General features: G+C 37.6%; 1 protein-coding gene across 2 annotated transcripts in view; it reads right to left on the minus strand.

Annotated features, from left to right (window-relative positions):
• Positions 1-14,685: 14,685 nt before the first annotated feature.
• LOC124805273 overlaps positions 14,686-23,189 on the minus strand; it is a 116,408-nt gene continuing 107,904 nt past the window's right edge. Inside the window, exons 5-7 of one of the 2 annotated variants that reach the window (XM_047265784.1) lie at positions 22,445-22,601; positions 16,136-16,262; positions 14,686-16,044 (exon numbers count right to left, since the gene is read on the minus strand). In XM_047265784.1, the coding sequence (XP_047121740.1) occupies positions 16,014-16,044; positions 16,136-16,262; positions 22,445-22,601 (315 nt within the window). In that variant the 3' untranslated portion in view covers positions 14,686-16,013. Of the gene's footprint in view, positions 16,263-22,444; positions 22,602-23,189 lie in introns of both variants that reach the window. The other variant, XM_047265782.1, reaches the window with a different exon arrangement.

Genomic DNA, 23,189 nt, shown 5'->3' on the forward strand with positions numbered 1-23,189 from the left:
CTGTCTACTAACTGCGTCCTAAATAAACAAAACACATGCGCAAGCGAGCAGTTTGTTTAGATAAGGGGAGATAGGGCAATTGGGCAGCATGCTTAGTTATGAGTCTAATGGGGTCTTTCTTGCAAAATCGGCCTACAACCACTATTGAAAAGTGGGCTGAAGTTCAAGAGACTAGTCAGGTATAATCATTGTGTAAAGAAGTGGGTTTCAGAAGTATTGAGGAATGAAGTCTGTAGATACCGCGATAATGAGTAGCGCAGAAGGCAGTCCAGTTAAAAGGAATGGACATCTCTAAAAGAGGCAATCACCAAAGTTGGAAGCAAAGACATAGGTACAAGGAAATAACTGCGGAGACACAAATGATAACAAAAAAAGTACTTCCGTTGATCGACGAAAGAAGGAAGTATAAAAGTGTTCTGGGAAATTTAGCAATACAGAAATACAAGTCACTTAGAAACGAAGTAAAAAGAAAGTGCAGAGAACCTGAGGTGAAATGCTTCATTTAAAATGCGAAGAAATCGAAAAAGAAATGATTCTCGGAACGATTGACTCAGCATACAGAAAAGTCAGTACAACGTTTGGTGAAATTAAACACGAGGTCGATAACATTAAGAATGCAATGGGAATGTCACTGTTAAATGCAGGAAAGAGAGCGGATAGGTGAGAGTATGCACTGAAGTTAGTTTAGTTACATGTTTCATGAATCATTTTGTACGATAGATCATAATTAAGTGGAACACATTACAGTAACGGCATTTCTTCTGCAGGTTAGGAGTTGTCAAGGAGAAACTCTCTCAGTTTGTTATCAAATTTTACTTTGCTGTCTGTGAGGCTTTTATATCACAGTGTAAGTGATCAAAAATTTTTGTTGCAGCATTGTGCACCCCTTTTTGTGCCAAGGAAAACCTTAATGTGGAGTAATTAATGTCATTTTTCCTTCTGGTACATAAAAACTGTAGAGGAAGACAGAGATTGGAATACATCCAGCAAATACATGAGGACATAGGTTGCAAATGCTACTCTGAACTCTGAGATGAAAAGGATAGCAGAGGTGAGGAATTCGTGGCAGGATGCATCAGACCAGTCTTGAAGATTAATGACTTCAAAAAAATAAATACTGGATGCTATTGTGGCTAACTGTGGTTGTCTAATTTCAGGGTGGCTATGTTTGCTAGAACAGGAAGTGAGGCACATGGGTCAGCCTTGAGTGTTCCAGAGATTATCAGCATTGTCTTCTTTAGTTGGATGTTCACTTTAGCTATGTTTGCACATGTCATCCAGAGTAGCTACCAGACGCATTAATCCCTCCCAGTCCATACGAAGCAAAACAAGCAATATTTTTGAATGTGGAATTGTTAAAACTATGAATGGGAGCTATGACGCAGCTTGGGTAAAACAGTCTTCACAATAAACTGAAACTTGTCAGGATAGATGGCTGTCATATACGGTTAAATGCTGTTGAACACTCGATTGTAGTGCAATACCCAAATGTATTCCACCCAGTAGATCCCGTAATTACTTCTCGGTTTTAAAGAGCATATCAGTGTAATCAACGAATCATATCATTGTAGTCTTTTCACCTTGAATTTTAATCCCACATCTGAACCTTAAATGCCTTCCACTGATTCCTTGAGGTTAATGATAGAGCAAAAAGACTATATCACTGCCTCATTCCCTTTTCAATCTGAGTAACTTCTCTCTTAGCCTTCCTCTATGACATGGATGACTTGTCTGATGATGTGATAGAAGGAGAAACAGGAGTCATCAGGGAAGAGAGAGTGGCTACAATATTTGAATCAGAGTTTAAAAGAGCTTTGGACGACTTAAGATCAAAAAAATACAGAAGGGAAAGACAGCACCTTCACCCTCACAACTCTGAAGATAGCAAGAGCTGAAAACTACGAGAATATCGCCCAATTAGCTTAGCAGCTCATGCATCTAAGTTGCTCACAAGAACAATGTACACAAGAACTGAAAAGGAAATTGAGGATCTATTTGGCTTTATGGAAAATAAAGGCGCCATAGAGGCAGTTATGGCATTGCGGTTGATAATGGAACTAAGACTAAAGAAAAATCATGACATCTTCATGGGATTTGTCGATCTGGAAAAAGCGTTCGACAATATAAAATGGTGCAAGATGTTCGAAATTCTGAGAAAAATAGGGGTAAGCTATAGAGAAAGACCGCTAATTACAATATGTACAAGAACGAAGAGGAAGTAATAAGAGTGGAAAAGCAAGGACGAAGTGCTCGGATTAATAAAGGTGTGAGACAAGCTCATAGCCTTCCTTTTACACTGCTCAATCAATATGTCGAAGAAGCAATGACGCAAATAAAAGAAACGTTCCAGGGTGGCATTAAAATTGAAGGTGAAAGGATATCAATGATAACATTCACTGATGATATTGCTATTCTCAGTGAAAGTGAAGAAGAATTAAGGGATCTGTTGAATTGAATGAATCGTTTAATGAGTACAGAATATGGATTAAGAGTAAATCAAAGAAAGACGAAAATAATTTGAAATAGCAGAAATGAGAGCAGTGAGAGACTTTTCTTCCTAGGCAGCAAAATAATCCGTGATGGACAAGGTAAGGAGGACGCAAAAAGAGGATTAGCACTACAAGAAGGAATTTTTCTGGCCAAGATAAGTCTACTAGTATCAAACATAGGCCTTAATTTGAGGAAGACATTTATAGGAATGTACGTTTGGAGAGCAGCACTGTATGTTAGTGAAACATGGACTGTGGGAAAACAGAGGAGAATCGAAGAATTTGAGATGTGGTGCTATCAGAAGCACTGATAAGAAACAGGGACGGAATAATAAACATTTCTTAACGCACCAGGAAGTAACTTCCATAGTAATAAATAAAGCTATAGAGGGTAAAAACTGTAGAGGAAGACAGAGACTGGAATACTTTCAGCAGATATATGAGGACGTAGGTTGCAAATGCTACTCTGAACTCTGGGATGAAAAGGATAGCAGAGGAGAAGAATTCGTGGCAGCATGCGTCAGACCAGTCTTAAAGACCAATGACTTAAAAAAAAAAAAGAATACTGTATGCTATTGTGGTTAACTGTGGTCGCCTAATTTCAGGGGTCCCTATATTTGCTAGAACGGGAAGTGAGGCACATGGGTTAGCCCTGAGCATTCCAGAGATTATCAGCATTGTCTTCTTTAATTGGATAACCACTTTAGCCAAAGTTTCACTCTAGCTATGTTTGCACATGTCATCGAGACTGGCTACCAGGCACATTAATGCCTCCCAGTCCATACGAAGCAAAACAATCGATATTTTTAAACGTGGAATTGTTAAAACTATGAATGTGAGATATGGCGCAACTTGGGTAAAACAGTCTTCACAACAAACTGAAAGTTGTCAGGATAGCTATCATATACGATTAAATGCTGTTGAGCTCTCGATTTCAGTGGAATACCCAAATGCATTCCACCCAGTAGGTCCTGTAGTTACTACTCGTTTTTAAAGAGCATATCAGTGTAATCAGCGAATCATATCATTGGACTCCTTTCATCTTGAGTTTTAATCCTACATCTGAACCTTTATTGCCTTCCACTGGTTTCTCGATATACAGGTTAACTATAGAGCAAAAAGACTATATCACTGCCTTATTCCCTTTTCAATCCGAGCAACTTCTCTCTTAGCCTTCCGTTCTTATTGTCTCTTCTTGGTTATATAGATATTTTACACTGAAGAGCCACATAAACTGGTACACTTGCCTAATTTCTTGTAGGGCCCCTGGGAGCACGCAGAAGTGCAGCAACGCGACATGGCATGGGCTCGACTAATGTCTGAAGTAGTGCTGGAGGGAATTGATGGCATGAGTCCTGCAGGGCTGTCCATAAATCTGTAAGAGGAGGAGGGGGTGGAGATCCCTTCTGAACAGCACATTGCAAGACTGCTAAATAATTTTCATATCTGGGGAGTTTGGTGGCCAGCAGAAGTGTTTAAACTCATAAGAGTGTTCCTGGAGCCACTCTGTAGAAATTCTGGGCATGTGGGGTGTCGAATTATCCTACTGGAATTGCCCAAGTCCGTCAGAATGCACAATGTACATGAATGGATGTAGATGATCAGAGAGGATGCTTACGTACGTGTCACAAGTCAGAGCCGTATCTAGACATATCAGGCATCCCATATCACTCCAACTGCACACGCCCCACGCCATTACAGAACTTCACCAGCCTGAACAGACCCCTGTTGACATGGAGGGTCCATGGATTTATGAGGTTGTCTTCATACCCATACATGTCCATCCCCTCGATACAATTTGAAACAAGAGTAATCTGATCAGGCAACATGTTTCCATTCATCAACAGTCCAATGTCGGTGTTGACGGGCCCAGGCGAGGCATAAAGCTTTGTGTTGTGGAGTCATCAAGGCTACAAGAGTGACCTTCGACTCCAAAAGCCCATATCGATGATGTTTCGATGAATGCTTCGCACACTGACACTTGTTGATAGCCCAGCATTGTAACCTGCAGCAGTTTGCTGATGGGTTGCACTTCTGTCACGTTGAACTATTCTCTTTAGTTGTCGTTGGTTCCGTTCTTGCGGGATCTTTTTCCGGCCGCAGCGATGTCGGTGATTTGGTATTTGACTGTATTCCTGATATTCACGGTACACTCGTGATATGGTCGAACGGAAAAATCCCCACTTCATCGCTACCCCAGTGATGCTGTGTTCCATCGCTCGTGCGCCGACTATAACACTACGTTCAAACTCACTTAAATCTGCCATTCGAGCAGCAGTAACCGATCTGACAACTGCGCCAGACACTTGTTGTCTTATATAGGTTTTTCCGACTGCAGCGCCATATTCTGCCTGTTTACATATCTCTGCATTTGAATACGCATGCCTATAGCAGTTTCTTTGACGCTTCAGTGTACATTAGTTGTCATTTGCTATGCTGTACTACTATTTCACTGAGGATTTCGGATCATTTTTCTCCTCTTTCTGTTATTACAGTCTTTTTCTAGGTTGACGGCCCTATGATTGTGTCTTGACTGTTCTTAATTCTTGCTTTCATCATCAAGTGTAGAGTCAGAACTGTATTTTTCTTTCTCGATGACAAACAACACGTAAAGTAACAGACCTTCGATTTTATTTCCTATTTTACTAGGTGTTTTTCTAGTCAGTGCATATATTAGTTCTCATCTTTGTATACCCTTGCTATCATTGGACTGTGTCGATGATATTCGTCAGTAAATTTGAATGTATGTCACCAATGTCATAGGTTTTATGCAGTAACATGAGTGAAAGTTTGGTTACCACTTTCCACACTTATTTTAGAAGTTCAAAAGTGTTCTGCCTTGTCAGACAGTAACTCCTCCAAAATTCTGTGAAATTCTAAAACTCTGATAGTTATACAGACAGAGATGCATTTCTGTAATGACTTCTGATGTACTCTGTCCACCAGTCCACTTTCTCCTCTGCTTTTAACCATGACATATTAGCCAATTCTTAATGTTTGTGTCTGTACGTTTAAATTCTCTGAAAGTCATTTTAATTGCTTTAAATGATGAATATCTTCTTCAACAACCATTTCTTTGTCTATTTCTTCATAATTTTCTTCTACCTGTTTTACTTCTCTGCTCTACTTGCTGATTTCAATGTTAAGATTTTTTTTTGCTATATTCCTTTTATTTCTTTGATATTTTTGTATTGTTTCTTCCATTGGTCAATTGTATTTCTTCTGTAACCCTTGGTTTCTTCACTATTTTTTGTACTTTCATTTGTCTATTGAACATCTATGACTACCCCTTACCTTAACTGAACTATCTGCTATGGTATTCACTATCAGAGTATCTACATTGGTAACCTTGAATGAATACCATTATACCACAGTGTTATACTATCTAGCACCCTGATTTTTTTCTGATGATTCTCTAATGGTGTCACGCGTGACAAAATTCGATTTTCTTAAGTTTTTAGCTCTTGTTTGCATATTTTCTAAAGGATTTTCGTAAAAAAGAGTAACATTAGTTCCTATAATTTGAATTTGGTTTAACATTGTGTGATCGACTCCTGAGCTCACTTTTGTTGTTACGCTAAGATTTTGCAACACAAATACACACAAAACTTTGCACCTGCTGCACATTAAGTAATCGTTTCATTTTTTCTTGTTTGTAATAAAGTGATTCACATTAATCTTAAATATGTGTTTAAAGTATTTCATATCATAAAATTGTTTACCTTGAAAAATCTAACTGTGAATATGTTGTTTTCACTGGTACCTTGTTCGGATGAGATAGATCAGACTTGCATTATATAATTAATCTCTGAGAGACAGAGTAGATAGATAGGGGAACTACATACCTCAAGGGAAGTTAGAAAGGTGGAGGAGCAATCAGAGTGCAGAAAAAAGTCAGGCAGAAGCACTTACACTGAGCAGATGTGTATGATGCTCCCATGCACACAGAAGTCTTTATGATGAAGTGGATGGAATGGCGCAGTCTCTAAGTTTCAGAGCTCTGCAATGGTTGAAAAGATGTTGCCACTATAAAATATCACTGACATCGCCAAATATATCTGTGTGTGAGCAAGTGGCAAATGCTGCATCTACACCTGCCACCCATAACTGCAGCCAATAGGACCAGCGAATTTTATTTTACTTAACTTCTCCAAATCGATTTCTAATCGGAATCTTAGCACCTATGTGAAGTCCTTTACCTAATCTTTAAGTGCACTGGCAATCTATATTATTAACATTTCTGATGGAAGATTCATACTTCAAACAATTTAGTGACAGTGATAACTGCTGTGTGTAATTCTGTCTTTTGCTCAATTGAATAATGAGTCAGTAACAAACTGATACTTTCAGACACTGCTGTTGTACATATGTTCGTTATACATAAAGGTACATTTGTCATATCTTTCTGATCTGGGGTGAAGCTGCATTGTATCAACCAGGATTGTTCCTGATATCATTAGTAATGAATAAAACTGATGTGGTTCATGCAAAAGGATGTGTTGGCAGCTTCAAACAGTGTAGGTTACTATAAGGTGTTGTTGAATGGAATAGGATGTTCAGTTTAATAATAACATTTTAATTGTAAAATGACACAGTTATTCCAGACTGACCAAGGAATATTTTGTTTTTCAGAAAATTTTATTTCTTGTGGCAGTAATGCAGTGCTACTCTTGGTTAGCTTTTAATATTCTTTGCTTACAGTAAAGCACAATAGTAGTAATTTCAGAATACTTATGAAATTAATTTCCCATTATTCTGAATTGGCGAGCAACCATTTTACATTGAGATTGGGTAAAATTATATCTCCAAGTTTATGTATGGTGTATGGTTTTGTGATATATCATAAGTTCTGCGCAGTCTGTTTGCATGTATAGTTTGCAGTCGCCTTGGCTTGTCAATATTACCTTCTTGCACTTAAAATCCATTATAGAAGTAATTGCTGCATGAATATTGTGGCTTCAGACTCCTTTTCCTCTAGTGCAATTCCTATGTCTGCCTGAAAGGCAACTTAGAAAACAGCTACTTATCAATGACCTTGTACTCTTCTTCTTTGCAATAGATATATTAAACTCCAGTTACAACATATTATAACGATATGTTTACGTAATGTGTATACATAAACATACAGTTATAAATGTGCCCGTTCGTAGCCGCTAATTATAACAATATGTTACTTTTGTGCTGTAGCATATAGCTATAATCAGCGGTGGAAACATATTTGCGAACGCCGACCGTGTGCGGTTGTTTCTTGTTTGATCGTCTGATCAGTTGGAAGTTGCATTGCGGAAGAGAGTAAATGCCTATTCAAAATATAATTATTTTTGGATAGCTCAACATGAATTTCCTAAGGGACCGTAGTTTATCATGCATTTACCAATAGAATATGGCGCGGAGAAAATATTTCGCCGCATACAACTTCCGTCCGATTTCGACGAAAGAATTCGTGACTGTGAACTCTCTATTTGGCAGAAACACAAAGAAAATTAAATATCTTCATGAAGGAGTGAGACATAGATTCTATATTAGATAAATAGTCCATACACCAGTTCCATTTAAGTCTGAATTTATGGCAATTAATAGACGAATTTACACTGCAACGAAGGATATAACATGGATGCCGTTTTGACTGGCACTTCCCGTAATGAAAACAATTCCTTCGACGTTTTCACATACACGTCGCACAATAAATCTACTGCTAGGCACTTTTAGTATTACACATTTACTTTACACTAGAACAATATTATTTTTAACAATAATAATACGGCCGCAAGACATGCGCGTCCGACACAAGTTATAGGAGACAAGAGAAGAATGAGTAGCTGTTCATCGAGAATATCTCATACATAAAAAAAAGTGTAAAAGTGTTCTTCTTCTGTCCGTTTTTCGCGCCGCGGTTTTCAAAGTCAATAACTCACTGCATCTCTGACGGCGCTTCGACAATAAACAAGTTACGTCACAGGTCGTTCACCTTTTACATTCTCGCAACATTATTTGCTAACTGTAGCTGTTGCCGAGCGACTGCTCGATTAGTGAATGATTTAAAATGATAAGGCAATCACATAATGTTACAATATACACTGCATTTAACAGTTGTTTACAACTTCCAGCTGTACAGCATTACCAATTACCACGTCTTTTGTACCACAGGGCTGTCAAGCAGTGGTCGACTTCAGTTCATAGAGATGTCTCCAACTCCTGGGGGTTTCATGAACCAGATCATTTTTCCTAGACAGGAAGTCAGCAGCACAGAGTAATCAGTCATTGCAGCAAGTGCCAAATGCATTGTAATATTGCTGTCCAATAGCCCGTTTTTCAGGTATGCTGAGTTCACCCTAGCAAGTAGTACATGAACAAAGAAAACCAAAAATTCCGCAAACAGAAGGCAGGTCGCAAATTTCTACTAAACTAACAAGAAAATTCCTTTTAAAGATTGCAAATATCACTCAAAGATCAAGAAATACACATTGCTTCATATCAAAGCAATCTGTTACACTTCAGCCTGACTGCTCCTTTCGATCTTTGTACTTTGCCATTGCACTGATTTAACCTTAACCTTAGATAAAATCACGATACAATATCAACACAGTCAATAAACAAAAAGAGTAAGGAGCATTACAATTCGAGTTTGCTTTTTGCTTACTCTTAATTTAGGCAATTTCGTGTCATTTACAATCATTAAGGTTAATCTGGAACAACATGTTTGGAGATTCAGTTGTCCAGAGTCTGCCACAATGGACACAGAAATCAGGATGTTCGGACTTAGCGAAACTGTTTCTGTCAGGCCTAGGATTACTTAGTTCTCACTAAAGATGATCGTTTGGTTAAAAATCAAATAGAAAATCTGTGAATGTATAATGAACAAACAATTGGGAGAAATAGGAAAAATGTAGAGGATACAGAGAAGGACAAGTGGACAATGTTTGTTCATTAATATTTTGCAGATGAAAGGCCATGTTATTACCTTTACCCAACTGATGATGCAACATAGTGCAGTTCAATAGAACCAAAGTGACAGCAGAATAACATTCAGATAGAAATAGTCTTCCTGCAGTTGTATATGGCGCAATAAAACGCATATTAGATATATAGCGAACTATGAGTTGCTGCAAAACTGTTTACACAGGCAGGCACAATGTTCAAAGGATTTGGCACTATAGTCCCAAAATTGTATTTCTAGATATGATAATATTAAAATGTCCTTAATGCTTTTCTGACAAATAACAGTGGGAAGTTGGGGTGTACAAAACTAAGGTATTATTTCTCAGGACAATATGGGCTTGGATTCAAAATGGTTCAAATGGCTCTGAGCACTATGGGACTTAACATCTGAGGTCATCAGTCCCCTAGAACTTAGAACTACTTAAACCTAACTAACCTAAGGACATCACACACATCCATGCCTGAGGCAGGATTCGAACCTGCGACCGTAGCAGTCGCGTGGTTCTGGACTGAAGCGCCTAGAACCGCTCGGCCACTGCGGCTGGCGTGGTCTTGGGTCTTCACCAATGTAACAACAGGAGTGTTGAATTGTGACAGGTCTTATCTTTTGAAGGAAGCAGTAAAAGATTGTGTATATAATGTATTGTAAATGATTTTGTAGCAACTGAACTAACATGGTTTTCTTTATGTGCTGTATTTTACATTTATCTAGTCTGTTGAAGAGCATTTTGCCACCTATGTGTGTATCTGTATACAATAAGCTGTCTAATCACCATACATGTATTAGTAAATATCACTTAACTGATATTAATAATTAATTTTACTTACGAGTGATTCAAAATTCTTAAAACATGTGTTAAAATGTGTAACATAAATTTTCATATTTTATTGTTACAATTTTCTTATGAGGAATCAGTTGGACAAATTGTATAAATAATTGATAATGCTTCAGTTGTAGGAGGAGAAAACATACCAGAAATCATACAAAACCTGAAAATAATTTTAATATGAGTTGGGTCAAAGTTGATTATGGGAAAGATAGACTTCCTGTCACCTTCAGAAGTTATTACTGTTATTAAAATCATTATTAATAAAAAACAAAAAGAGACACATAGAGAACAAAAGATAAAGAAAATTATATTTCCATTCATGAGAACAACCATGACTATTTACATCATGACAGCTGATTCATCATGTTTGTTCATTCATTGATTATGTCATTTAGAGCAGTAGAAAAGTAGCAGAAAATGATTAAAAATCAGATCAAGCACAGAATGAGGTACATGTCGTGGAAAGAACAGTAGCTCTATTTGTGATACACAAGTAACAGTAATTACTTACATATCTTTCAGTATAGCACTTAACTGTCTAAATGAAACAATGGTCTGAGATTCCACCGTAATTCATGTTAACAACGCTGACAAGACTGCATGGTGCCCAAAGGAGGGGAGAACCTGAGTAATCCTCAGCCAGGTCTCGAATGGCAGCTGGTCAACAGCTCATTGTCGCTGCATTCATTGTTTTCCAGTAAGTAGACTTTTTGTTACATATTGTCGGTCTGTGAGACTGTGTTCCAAAAACGTGCATTCTCTTCCTGGTCTGACAGACTGGGTGTTCCTAGAAGTGTCAATTTTTTACCAGTTTCTCTGACCGTGTGCACCCCAAAGTGTCAAGTATTTGTAGGTCTGTTTCACTGGTGTTTCTCTCTTCCAAGAGTTTTGTTTTCTTTGTTGGCACATTTCATCAATTTGATTGGCAGTTTTGCTTCCACACTATGGTTAATATTTTTCATAGCGGGATAAAAATTGTAACAACTCCCATTTTAAGCTTTCATTTAAATTATCCCATTATTCACACACGTAATCCAATTTACTATACAAACTTGTTACAGCAATAGAAATCTCTCCATTAAAATTCGTTAAAATACATCTTTCCTTTTTGCCATACAAATTTACAATGGAAGCCCCGAAATATGTTTCAAGTCGGTCGAAAAAATATTGTAGCCCTTACACTCTCTCAGAATTACTTCGGAGAATCCGACTCTGGAGTGGATTCAGATGAGTCCAAATGAGGACCTTACTATCCTAGATCCTCATAATGAATCAGATAATGATGATGACTCTCCCAATGATGCTGATTGTGGTGATGAAACATTTCGAAAAATATTTGAATTTGAAAATACCCCACACCACGAAGAAATTGGAGAACAATGACAGCCTGACACAATTTATAGAGGAAGCAGACTTATCGCTCCATAGCTGCCTACTGATGCTTCTAGCTCATCTGCGCGTTCAGACCCTGGGAATCAAGATGGGAATTGTCTTCCAGTTTCTTACTACAGAAGAAATAAATATTTCACATGGTCATCAGTTCCTGTATGTTCTAGGATGCGAGCAGCAGCATCCATCATCATAAAAGTATGGGCATGCAAGATACAAGGTCCTACCTTCAATGTGGGAAAAAACCCAATGCCAGGAGAAGTTTGGCGTCTTTTCTTTACCAATGGTGTGATTGAGACGATTGTAATTCATACCAATAAAAAGTTGGCGAAAATGCTTCTGCTGTTGAACTAAAGGAAAGTATAGCGTGCAAAGACACTAATGTGCATGAAGTTAACGCTGTGATGTGACTCACAGTTCTTTGCAGCATATTCAAATCTGCGAGGGAGCCTATGACCTCGCTGTTTTCCACTTTGGTCTTGGGGAGGCCAATTTTTCGATCAATTATAACAGAAAAGCGGTCAGGAATAATACTTGGAGCATTTAGATAGGATGAATCGGGTACAAGGAAGCAGAGGGAGAAAAATGATCCATCTGCTGCTGCTATGAACATATTTAACAAATTTATTTGGAACTGTCAGCAAATTTCAAGCCCTGGAGCGCATTTGGCAGCTGATGAAACTTTGGTGCCTTTCAGAGGGCGGGTTAAATTCTGTGTATATATATGCCAAAAAATACCGCAAAATATGGCATCAAAGTCATTCGCCTGGTAGCTGCTCATAATGCATCTAGTTACAACACCTACATCTACTCCAGCAAGGGATGTGATGGAGCCACACTTTCTGTAGCAGAAAATAAATTTAGCATTTCCACTCAATCTTTAATCTGTCTATCTAAAGGGTTGTGTGGCACAAACAGGAATATCAGTTGCAACAACTGATTTTGTTCTTTAGAACTTGCTCTGGAGCTAGTAGCTCACAATTTGACATTAGTTGGGACAGTTAAAAGGAACAAACCCCAAACACCAGATGAACTCCAAGCAACAGTCGCCCATGTAATTGGATCTAGCCTTCATGGCTTCACAAAAGACATAACCCTGCTTTCTTCTGTACCAAAAAAAGGTTAGTCCTACTTCTGTCAACAAGGCATCATTCCAATTACATTGATGTTGCAAATGGTAAACCTGAAATCATATCTTTTTATAATGCCACAAAAAGTGGAATAGACACATTAGATATGAAGTGCAGTGTTTATACTGCTAATTGTAAAACAAGAAAGTGAACGATGTTAATTTTTTACCATGCGGTGGCCATGGCTGGATCAAACACAAGTATTCTTTAGAGACTTTTCAAGAAACAAAAACCATATCACGTTTTGATTTCCTGAAAAGAGTTTCTCTATATATGGTCCACGATTTCGTGAAATCTCGACTGGCAACCTCCAAGTTGCCCAAAGAGCTATGAAATATTAATTCATTTGAAGAGGAAGAGGTAGAAAAAGAAAAACAAATCGTTAGCCAACGCAATACATTTTTAGTTCAAGTTGATGACATATCATGTCCAACGGACAAGCTTGAAAAAAGAGAAACTTATCGATTTCGTCCATATCAAAAAAGAGGAAAACTGCACACAAGTGTATTTTTTGCGAAGAGCTAACATGCTTGGAGTGTACACGAAAAGTGTGCAAAACTTGTGCCATGAAAATAAACCTTAAATTTTGTTGTTGTATTACTTGTAGGTATTTAATGTCTTTACATGTAATTGTCATAATGTAAAAACAAGCAATTTCTAAACGAGTGAAATGTAAACAACCAAATACTACAAATTGAAGTTCTTTCCAGCAATAATTTTGTATTTGTTGATAATATAACAAAGGTTATAGTTTAAAAACTTAGTATTATGTTTATTAATACCTTAAAGACCGATAATAACGATCTAGAACCACAGAAAAGTGAAACAGGGGGAGAAAAGTGTAGTATAAAAGTCCTAACGGTGTAGGAGACCGATGTTCTGTCTAACTGCCGAATAAAAGATGTTTCAGTTAAAGGGTTAAGGAAAGACGTGCAATGATACACTCCATTGTAGAAAATTTGTCAATACCTTTTTTATAGACTGACATGATAGTTAACTCTGGGAATCATACCAAACTTTCACGATTTGAAGTGGCAAAAACAAATAACTGTCTCTGAATACTATGAACCTCTGTTTCCAACAAAACTTAAAGGGTTACATTGATTTCTTAGATAATCTGTATTGATACATCTGATTTCACAAAAAAGAGTAAAATCTACATATAAACATATAATTAGAAACACCAAAACATAACATTCATGAAATTTTTTTCCCATCACTTTCTGATTTAATTAAGAATAATAACTTATTAGAAGTGTTAAAAAACAGCTAAAACCCATCTCTGTGAATGAAACTGAGTATTGTTATTGGAAGTAAATTTATTTTGGATCTAAAGCAAAATATTGTAGTCTGATGTTCTCATGGAGATCCCACCAACTCAATCAAAAAATGACTGGCAATCAAGTACATGAAGAATGGAAGCTGTCAATCAGCAACTACACACTTCCTAGCATTGCCAATGGGTGCCTAAAACTAATTATACAAAATCCTCTGTCGATTAAACATGAAATGGGAACATGGACCAGATCAGTTTGTGGTAAGATTGTTACTACAAGAAATAAGATATTAACAGTCATTAATTGATGATGGAACCTCTATATTAATTTGAAGAAATATCCCCAAAATATGACAACATTATAACAGTCACAAATAGTTTTGCCTTATAAATAAGTATTTTTATTGTGTCACAAAAATTCTCAATAGGTAATATGAATAAAATTAGATTCCAAATGCTATAGTCAACTTTTTCAGAACAGTATTAGTAAAACGTTAGTAAGATCAGTATATTATCTAAACCACAGCTTGAGTTTACAATTAAGGACTGAACATACTTATAAATATGTATAGATAATAACATTATTTCATGCCATTGATACTGAACAGCTTATGGAAATACACTTAGCTTCATTAGATACTTTTTTAAAAATAATGATCATACAGTTTCTCACTACAGTATTATAACATTATGGTGTAAGAAGCTTTTCATACACCTGTACTAATTCATTCCTTCAAAGCAGAAAAAAGTTATGGGAATGAGGTTCACACATCATACATGCAAAGGAACCAACAAAATCCTATCAAGGAAGTACTGTCAAATGTTGTAAGCAATCATGATGTGGTAATGAGTCAGATTCCAGAATGAGCTTTTTCCTCTGCAGCAGACTGTGTGCTAATGTGAACCGTCCTGGCAGATCAAAACTGTGAGGTGGACTGAGACTCAAACTCAGGATCTTTTGCCTTTGCACTACTCACTGAGCTGACATTGCATTACCCACATGATGTCCTGACAGTTTCACTTCTACCAGTGCGTCATGGGTCATATTCATTACCTCCTGTGCCTTAATGAACTATGACTAAGTAAGGATAGCCTCAATATTGTAAAGTGTAGTCATGATTTGTTAATGAATTCTACATAACTGGGAGACACGAAAGGCTACACAATAGCCTGTAATCGGTCACGGAGGAATTGAAAATCTGAACATAAATGTTAATAACAAACACAAGCATATCTGAATAAACATACAATATTTTCATAAAAAGTTCTAAAGCCACATTGTTTTGTAACAATCAACCAGCAGGAAGAGGCCTAGAAACAAAATATTTCAGAGTATGGCTGCATACTGAGATTAAATGTATGAAGTATGATGAGTATGTCAATGATGAACTAAATACTGACTGCTGCATTTTAAGACCCATAAACACATTATCAGTATGAAAACAGGTGTAAGTGTTATTACAGATACTTTTAGTGAACACAAATTATATAGCTATTTTCTGAAGAAGCTCTCTAGCTTCTTTACAAATTTAAAATCCAATAGAGAGCCAGATATGATACAACTTTAATATTAATGCCCCACCAAGTGTTTACATCAATAGGAACCGAAATTTCTGTACAGGATTTACATATAACCATAAAGTTCTTCATCTATATGTTTGGGAAAAAAAAATGTTCTAAAATCTCATCTAAGGCTACAACAGTGGTAAACTTTGATACATTTTGTTGTACAAGGACAGAATGTACTTGTAGTTCAAACTATCACACTTAATTTAGTTTATCTTTCGTGGAAATTTATTATAAACTCTTCATTGTACATCTGCTGCTACAAAACTAAAACGAAGTAATTACATATATAAAACTATTTTGTACACTTAGAAACATCTTTCTTAATTTACCAACCTGACCATCTTCATCTGAATTGAAGCTCAGCATTAACATTGGCAACATTATGAAAGGACTATTTCTCAATATATGTCTTGTGTTGGCTTCTGGAAAATGGAGAAGCAGTCGTTTTAGTAGACAGGTCTGGCAAAAGCACCATAGCTGTCCCCATATATGCCAATACCAGTAGATGCATACTTGCTGTATGGCCCAGAGAGCGGCTGCTTCTGCAGTTGTAGAGTAGACTCTTCAGCACGTGCATGCTCCAGGTCACGCACCACCTGGCACATGCTGACTGTGCAGAACCACAGGTAGAAGAGGTACACTGCAACAACAACATGGCACACTAGCAACTCTCAATCTTCAATCAGACTCACTTTCTCTCTGGCCTACCAGCTATACATAACCTACATTAGTATTGTTTTATAAAATACCACAAATGCAGACATATCCCGTAATTCTTCTCTTCTGACATTTTGATTGAGGACCGTCAGCTATCTTCTGAGCCACAAGAAAGACGGTGCTGCTCTCCCACCTGCCTTGCAAACACGTCACTCGCGCTATCACAACTGCAGACACATACCATCAAAGCAGCAGAAATGCTACTTGGGTGGCAGAGAGGTATACTGCCGACTCGGCCGTGACAAACCGCACCATGTGACAAGTTCTAGCTTATAAACATTACACAATAGCGGGAGGGGTATTGTGACACTGTGTTTAAGAGCTGACTGTTTCGAGTGCCAGATAAAAGTTTTATCCATGTTAAAATCGTCATCGCAATTAAGTATATCCTTCATCAGACAGTTCCCAATGGATTTCTTAATCACCAGGCCCCAGGCAGATAATGTTAGAATCTTGACATTTTCATAATTCCTGGAATGGACTGTCTCAATGCAATGTTTGGCAACTGCTGATTTTTCAGAGTGTAGCGTCGATGCTCTACAGAGCATTCTTGAATGGTTTGTGTTATCTGCTCGATAAACGAAAGTCCATTGTGAGAAGGGGATCTTGTATACACCTGTCTTGCATAGCACTTCTGATCCTTCACACCAACGACGAGAGTGGCTGTTCTTCAGTAAAACAGTACCGGAATAATGAATTTAATATTTCGGTATTCTCTTTGTCATCCTCTGTATCAGTACCAGCTAGCCACTGAGTTACTCTAACCAAAGCATTTGTTAAGTGAATAACACTAATACAAATCTTTGTATTTACGATATACTGCTTGTTCTACAAAGATACGGGCATGCTGCCTAAAAATACAAGATGCAGCCTCATCCAATAACTTTCCTGTGTGAGTATTTCGGCTGAGAACCGTAGAACCGTCTTCTGAGCCGGAAAACCGACGGTGCAGAGTGGATCCGACCTAATTTAGAAAGACTTCTTATTTACAATAGAAGCCCTCCTCAGACTTAGTTCCAGGACATTCACATTTTGTTAAATGATTTTGGCAGTTGGCACAACATAAGTGCGACGTGTTTATCAGGCAGGCGGTAATGCTGTATCGTCGATTTTCCGGCTCAGAAGACGGTTCTACGGTTCTCAGCCGAAATATTCGCACAGGAAAGTTATTGGATGAGGCTGCATCTTGTATTTTTAGGCTGCATGCCCGTATCTTTGTAGAACAAGCAGTATATCGTAAATACAAAGATTTGTATTAGTGTTATTCACTTAACAAATGCTTTGGTTAGAGTAACTCAGTGACTAGCTGGTACTGATACAGAGGATGACAAAGAGAATACCGAAATATTAAATTTATTATTCCGGTACTGTTTTACTGAAGAAGATTGTCCTGGAATTCTTTCTTCCAGTCATCGCAGGAACGTGGGACAGAGCAAAGACTGCTGGTACTGGTACTAAAGATACTCGTACACCTACACGATTCTATAAACATATGGGAATGAACCTGCTCATCTTCTAGCAACTATCTGTCGTAAGCTGTGCAGCAATGAGGAGTTCAAGTGATTGGAAAAATGTTTAGGCTCATTCCCATTTTTACAAAGGATCGTCGAACAAATGCACACACCTGCATGCCAATGTCACTGTTGTCAGTCTGTCATAGACTGGTGTGCATCTCGATGACACAAGCAGAGGACGAAGAGAAAGGAAGTATATGAGGCTACTGACTGGATAATTCAGTGTATAAAGAGAGATGGGGGACTGAGACATGGTATTAGGGAAACAAAGATTCCAGTTGGATTACGTCATGGTGAGACAGAGATTCTGGACTCAGAAATTGTATTATAAAGTGTACCCAAAAGCAAATATAGACCTCAATTTAGTAATGATGAAGAACAGACTGAAGTTGCAGGGGATCGTCTGGAGGACTCAATGTGTTACGATTTGGGATAGTGAAGTCCTGAGATGGATTTGAAGTTCTTAAGGCTATAGATATTACGATATTAAATATACAGCAACCAAGCACGTCAGGTAAAGAGGAATGGTCATTTCTGAAAATGACATTCATGGAGGTTGGACAGAGAAATATAGCTAAATGGAGGGAAACTGCGAGGAAACTTTGTATAACAGAACAAATACTAAAGCTGATTGAAGAATGAAGGAAGTACTAAAATGTTCAGGGAAGAACAGGAATATAGCAATATGAGTCACTTAGGATTGAAATAAATGGGAAGTGTAAGGAAACCAAGGCAAAATTACTGCAGGCTGAATGTAAAGTAATGGAGACCGTATATCATGAGTCACGCCCAGAACCCAATGATTCCGAGTTGCAAAATGACAGCACGACATGGTTGATGGGGCATTGTACATATTACACAACAACATATCAGGCATTTTCTAGAAGATTTCTTTATGATTCAGCTGACCCATTAATATAGAAACTAACACTGGTATTTATAAAAAAAAAACTTGAACAGCATCATAAGGAACTAATTTACAATATACATTGTATTCATTCTGAATAGAAAAAAGAAAAACAGAAAAAGAAATGGTGAAGGAACAGTTCATCAGTAAATGATTTTCTCCTTATACTGTTTCCTGGTTTTGTCTCCTGATATTATGTTTTTCCTCTCATTGTATTTGTATCATTCCACAAATATACAATCCCATCTACGTTATCATGAATGTTCTGAAATTTTGAAACTATTTTTGTATCTCTCATGTTATTGGATTAAAGATGAACTTGCATAATATGTAATCAGTAGTCCTCTAGTATTAGAAGACTACCATTACATGTTATCGAACTTCATCTGACACTTCAGTGACATGAGAGATACAAAAATAGTTTGAAAATTTCATAACATTCGTAATACGATAGATGGAAATGTATATTCATGGGATGAAGCAAATACAATCAGAAGAAAGACATAAGATGAGAACACGAAGATAGGAAGCACATAAGGAGAAACTCATTTATTGAAGAAGTGCTTTTTAACGGTTTTTTTCTTTCCTCTATTCTGGAGTGTCAGATGAGCTTCCATAACGTGTAAACAGTAGTCTTCTAGTGTTAGAGGGCTACCGATTACACTTTACAGAAGCCTATCTTATCAATAATACGAGAGGCATAACAATAGTTTAAAAATTTCATAAAGTTTGTAATACAATAGATTGGAATGTATATTTGTGGGATGAGACAAATATAATCAAAGGAAATGCATAGCATGGGAACACAAAGATAGGAAGCAGCATAAGAAGATAATCATTTATTCATAAAGTGTTTTTTCAGTGTTTTCTTTTTCCTATTTTTTTCTTTTCTCTATTCAAAGTTAATACAACTTCTTATTGCATAAATTAGTTCTTTATGATGCTATTAAGGATGATTTTTTTTATAAATGCCATTGTTAGTTTCTATGTGAAAGTCTCAGGTGAAATAAAAATATATTTCATAGAAAATGGTTGAGGTGGCAGCGTGTGCTAAACAAATGTGGATTTAAATCCTGGTCTGGTAGAAAATTTCAGCTGACATTACCAGTTAATTATAGTTATTAAGCTCTGGCAAGTTTTTGAATGCATGTATCTGTACATCCATGTATTTGACTCATTTCTTCACTTATATTAAACCCTTGGAGGCTTTTTAGAGATTGTCTTGTGTCATAGTATTACTGTCATACTTTGCACATACTTTGGTTGTCAAAATACCAAGCTTTTTGAGATGACCTGTGCAGAACGTCCTAGATCTAACATCGGATATAATTCTTATGACACCTTCTGTATTCTGAAAATATCATGCTTGTAATTTAAGTTTACCCAAAGAGATTTCATAACTCATTATTGAATGGAAAATTATAGAACAAACTAGTTTCCTCACTCTGAAATCACATATAGCAGTAAACCTGTGTTCTATCACTGAAACAGAGCATTTCATTTATTTTACGATGGCGATTTTTTTCCAATTAAGGTTGGTTCCATATGTATCGCTAAAAAACTTAATACTACCCACTTATGTATTTCACTGCTTGAGTATACTATTTTCATAACTTGCAGATGTTTATGAAAAGTGCTGAAATTTCTGCACCTCATCCTGTCAAAATTTGATGTTAATTCATCTATTGTGAACCACGTGTTTATGGTTTCAAATATTGCATTAGCTACCTTATCAATGAGACTGATGTGCCTTTCATTTCTATACTATTATTATCTAGGTGAAGGATAAAATTTGTACCTTCTGCGAAGTAGTAGATCATTTATGATACTGAAAACAACAGAATGATAAAAATGTAACATAATGTCTGATTGCCTCCAGTTCAAAGTACCTATTGCTATATCAGCGATATGGAACTAATAGAGTACACATCCATAAACATCATGTTCAGACCAATGATTTTGAAACTCTAGTCAACTTCTGTAGATGGATTATTTTATATAGTTTGAATTATAGGTGTGAGATCTTTCAATTGCGATGGTATTTTAAACTGCTGCAACAGACATGTGAAGAGTGATGAAAATCTATACGCCATATTTATCTCTAATCACCAGCGAAGGTCGTCTGTCATCTTGGAGGCCAGAACTGTACAATTTCAAGTAACAGGACTTTATTTACCGCCACTCAATTTCCATAGCGCACCTTTGCTGGTGTTTATCCGAGAGGTGGTGCCACAGCTGTTGGAGGTTGTATCTCTTGCCACCCGAGAGAGGACGTGGTTTGAACACGAAGGCGCACCACTACAATTACAGCTATCCTCATCGCTGGATTGGAAGCGGAGCTGTAGTCCACTACTGCTGCGATCACTGGGTCTTTTTTATTTTCAAATTCTATTACGTGAAATAGCAGCTGTATGAAATCTCAGTAAAAACTCAAGAGGAATTGTATAGCACGGTCCTAACTGCCTGTATCGTACAAGAAACGACAAGCATAGGCGAGAGAGTGCAGAAATCTTTGTTGCTGTTGTGATGCATGAAAGGAGACAGGTAGTTAACACTGTGAGCTTAGGTTGTTGCTATGAGTTGTAATAAGATTATGTCAATAAAAAACTGAATACGCATTTGTGAATGTAGTTTCCGTATTTCAAGAGCAATCAAATTATGGTCCTCTACCACCTACAAGATTATGAACAAAAAATTTGGAACTACTTGTATATAACAACATCGTCTATAAACCGCGTCACTGAATTTATCATCCATCAAGTGATTCGCATATATCATCGAAAGTTATTTTCAGATGATATCTGAGTGCACTTTCACATCTAATGATTTCCCTTCACCGAGAATGAAGTGTTGGCTTAGCTTTTGCTAAGAAGGCTTCAATACAGTTGCAACACACGTCAGATGTTGTTCGGCGAATTTGTATTTTGCACGGTAAACGACAGTATAGAGCTGTATTGAATGGGACTCCGAAACCAAGGAGCATCTGTTGTCGTCCGAGTGCCATCTACGTACTGGTCACAATCCCGTGTCTGGTGGAGTCAACGTTCGTTCCTCCAAAAGCGGACGGTCATAACAAGCGAGAAAAACACCACTGATAAATTCTACAACATATTGACGCCAGTAATAAAGTACTGTAGCTGCAACGTCCTGTTCGAAGACTTCTTGGCGTCGAATATTGGGTCAACGTCGGATTTTTCTTTTTCTCTCACTTGCAACAGTGGTAGATGAAAACTTGCACGATGCCAATGCATTAGTACTATTCATCCTCCCTCGCATTTGATAATGAAGAGTAAAGGAAGTTTTATTCGATTTAGGCTGCAAAATCGAAATATGACGCGTTCACCATTCATTTATATCGTATACCTGTTACGGAGATAGAAGGTCAAAAGATGATGGAAGTCTGAGGACACGAACGAACCCTAACTTTTTTTTGTCCTTAAACCCTAATTTTTTTGGTCCATAACGATGATAAGTAATCTATCCAGAAGGGCAACCGCTTCCCATCACGAATTTCTATGCAAATACACACATAAGAAAACTAAAACGCCTGTTGCATGCGTACCCATACACATATCTAAGTGCATAATCGTATACATTTCTTTATTCGTACTGTAGGAATCTTTGGACAACTCAAATTCAGAAGGGTGTTTTTAGAATCCGAAAAGGGCACGAGCAGCAACTCACGCAGCATGAAGCCGCCCGCGACACTGCAACCAATGAGGATGCCCAAGTTGTAGACGTTCGCCTTGAGCACCGTCATCGCCATCACGAAGACCACGGACATGGACACCAGCCGTCCCAAATCCAGCGCCACGAACGGGTACATCAGTTTCAGGTTACACTGAAAGGAAACAAGTATCAGCTCGAGTGACACACAACTCTTACAATGTGATATGTACCGATTTAATGCTGACCTCTGATAACGTATTGGCCACGATATTTTACAGGTTAGTGCATATCATGAATGTGCAGATAATTTAAAACCTTTCCCAGACTGGGATTTGAATCCAGATCTCCTGCTTGTTGAAAGCAATCGCCTAAATCATTGCATGCACAGTCTAGGCCTATCTCAAACGTTCACTGTCATTGGTGTATGTGTTCCGATAGCCGCTTGTTTCGATGACAACTTTGGACAGTCCATCCCCAGAAGGAGAAAGTTAGCTGAACTACTCTCTACGATAAAGAGGGGAAAAAACATTACCGGAACAGATGGATGATGTATTCAAGAGAAATATCTTCACAAATTAAGCAAGAGAGTAACGCTTTGGTCCACCTCTGGCCGTTATGCAAGCAGTTGTTCGGTATGGAAATAAGTTGACAGAATTGTTGGATGTCCTCCTGAGGGACATAGTGTGAAATTCTGTCCAATTGGCACGTTCGATCGTCAAAATCCCGAGCTGGATGGGGGGCCCTACCCAAAATGCTCTGA

The sequence above is a fragment of the Schistocerca piceifrons genome, chromosome 7, assembly GCF_021461385.2.
Source record: "Schistocerca piceifrons isolate TAMUIC-IGC-003096 chromosome 7, iqSchPice1.1, whole genome shotgun sequence".
NCBI lineage: Eukaryota > Metazoa > Arthropoda > Insecta > Orthoptera > Acrididae > Schistocerca > Schistocerca piceifrons.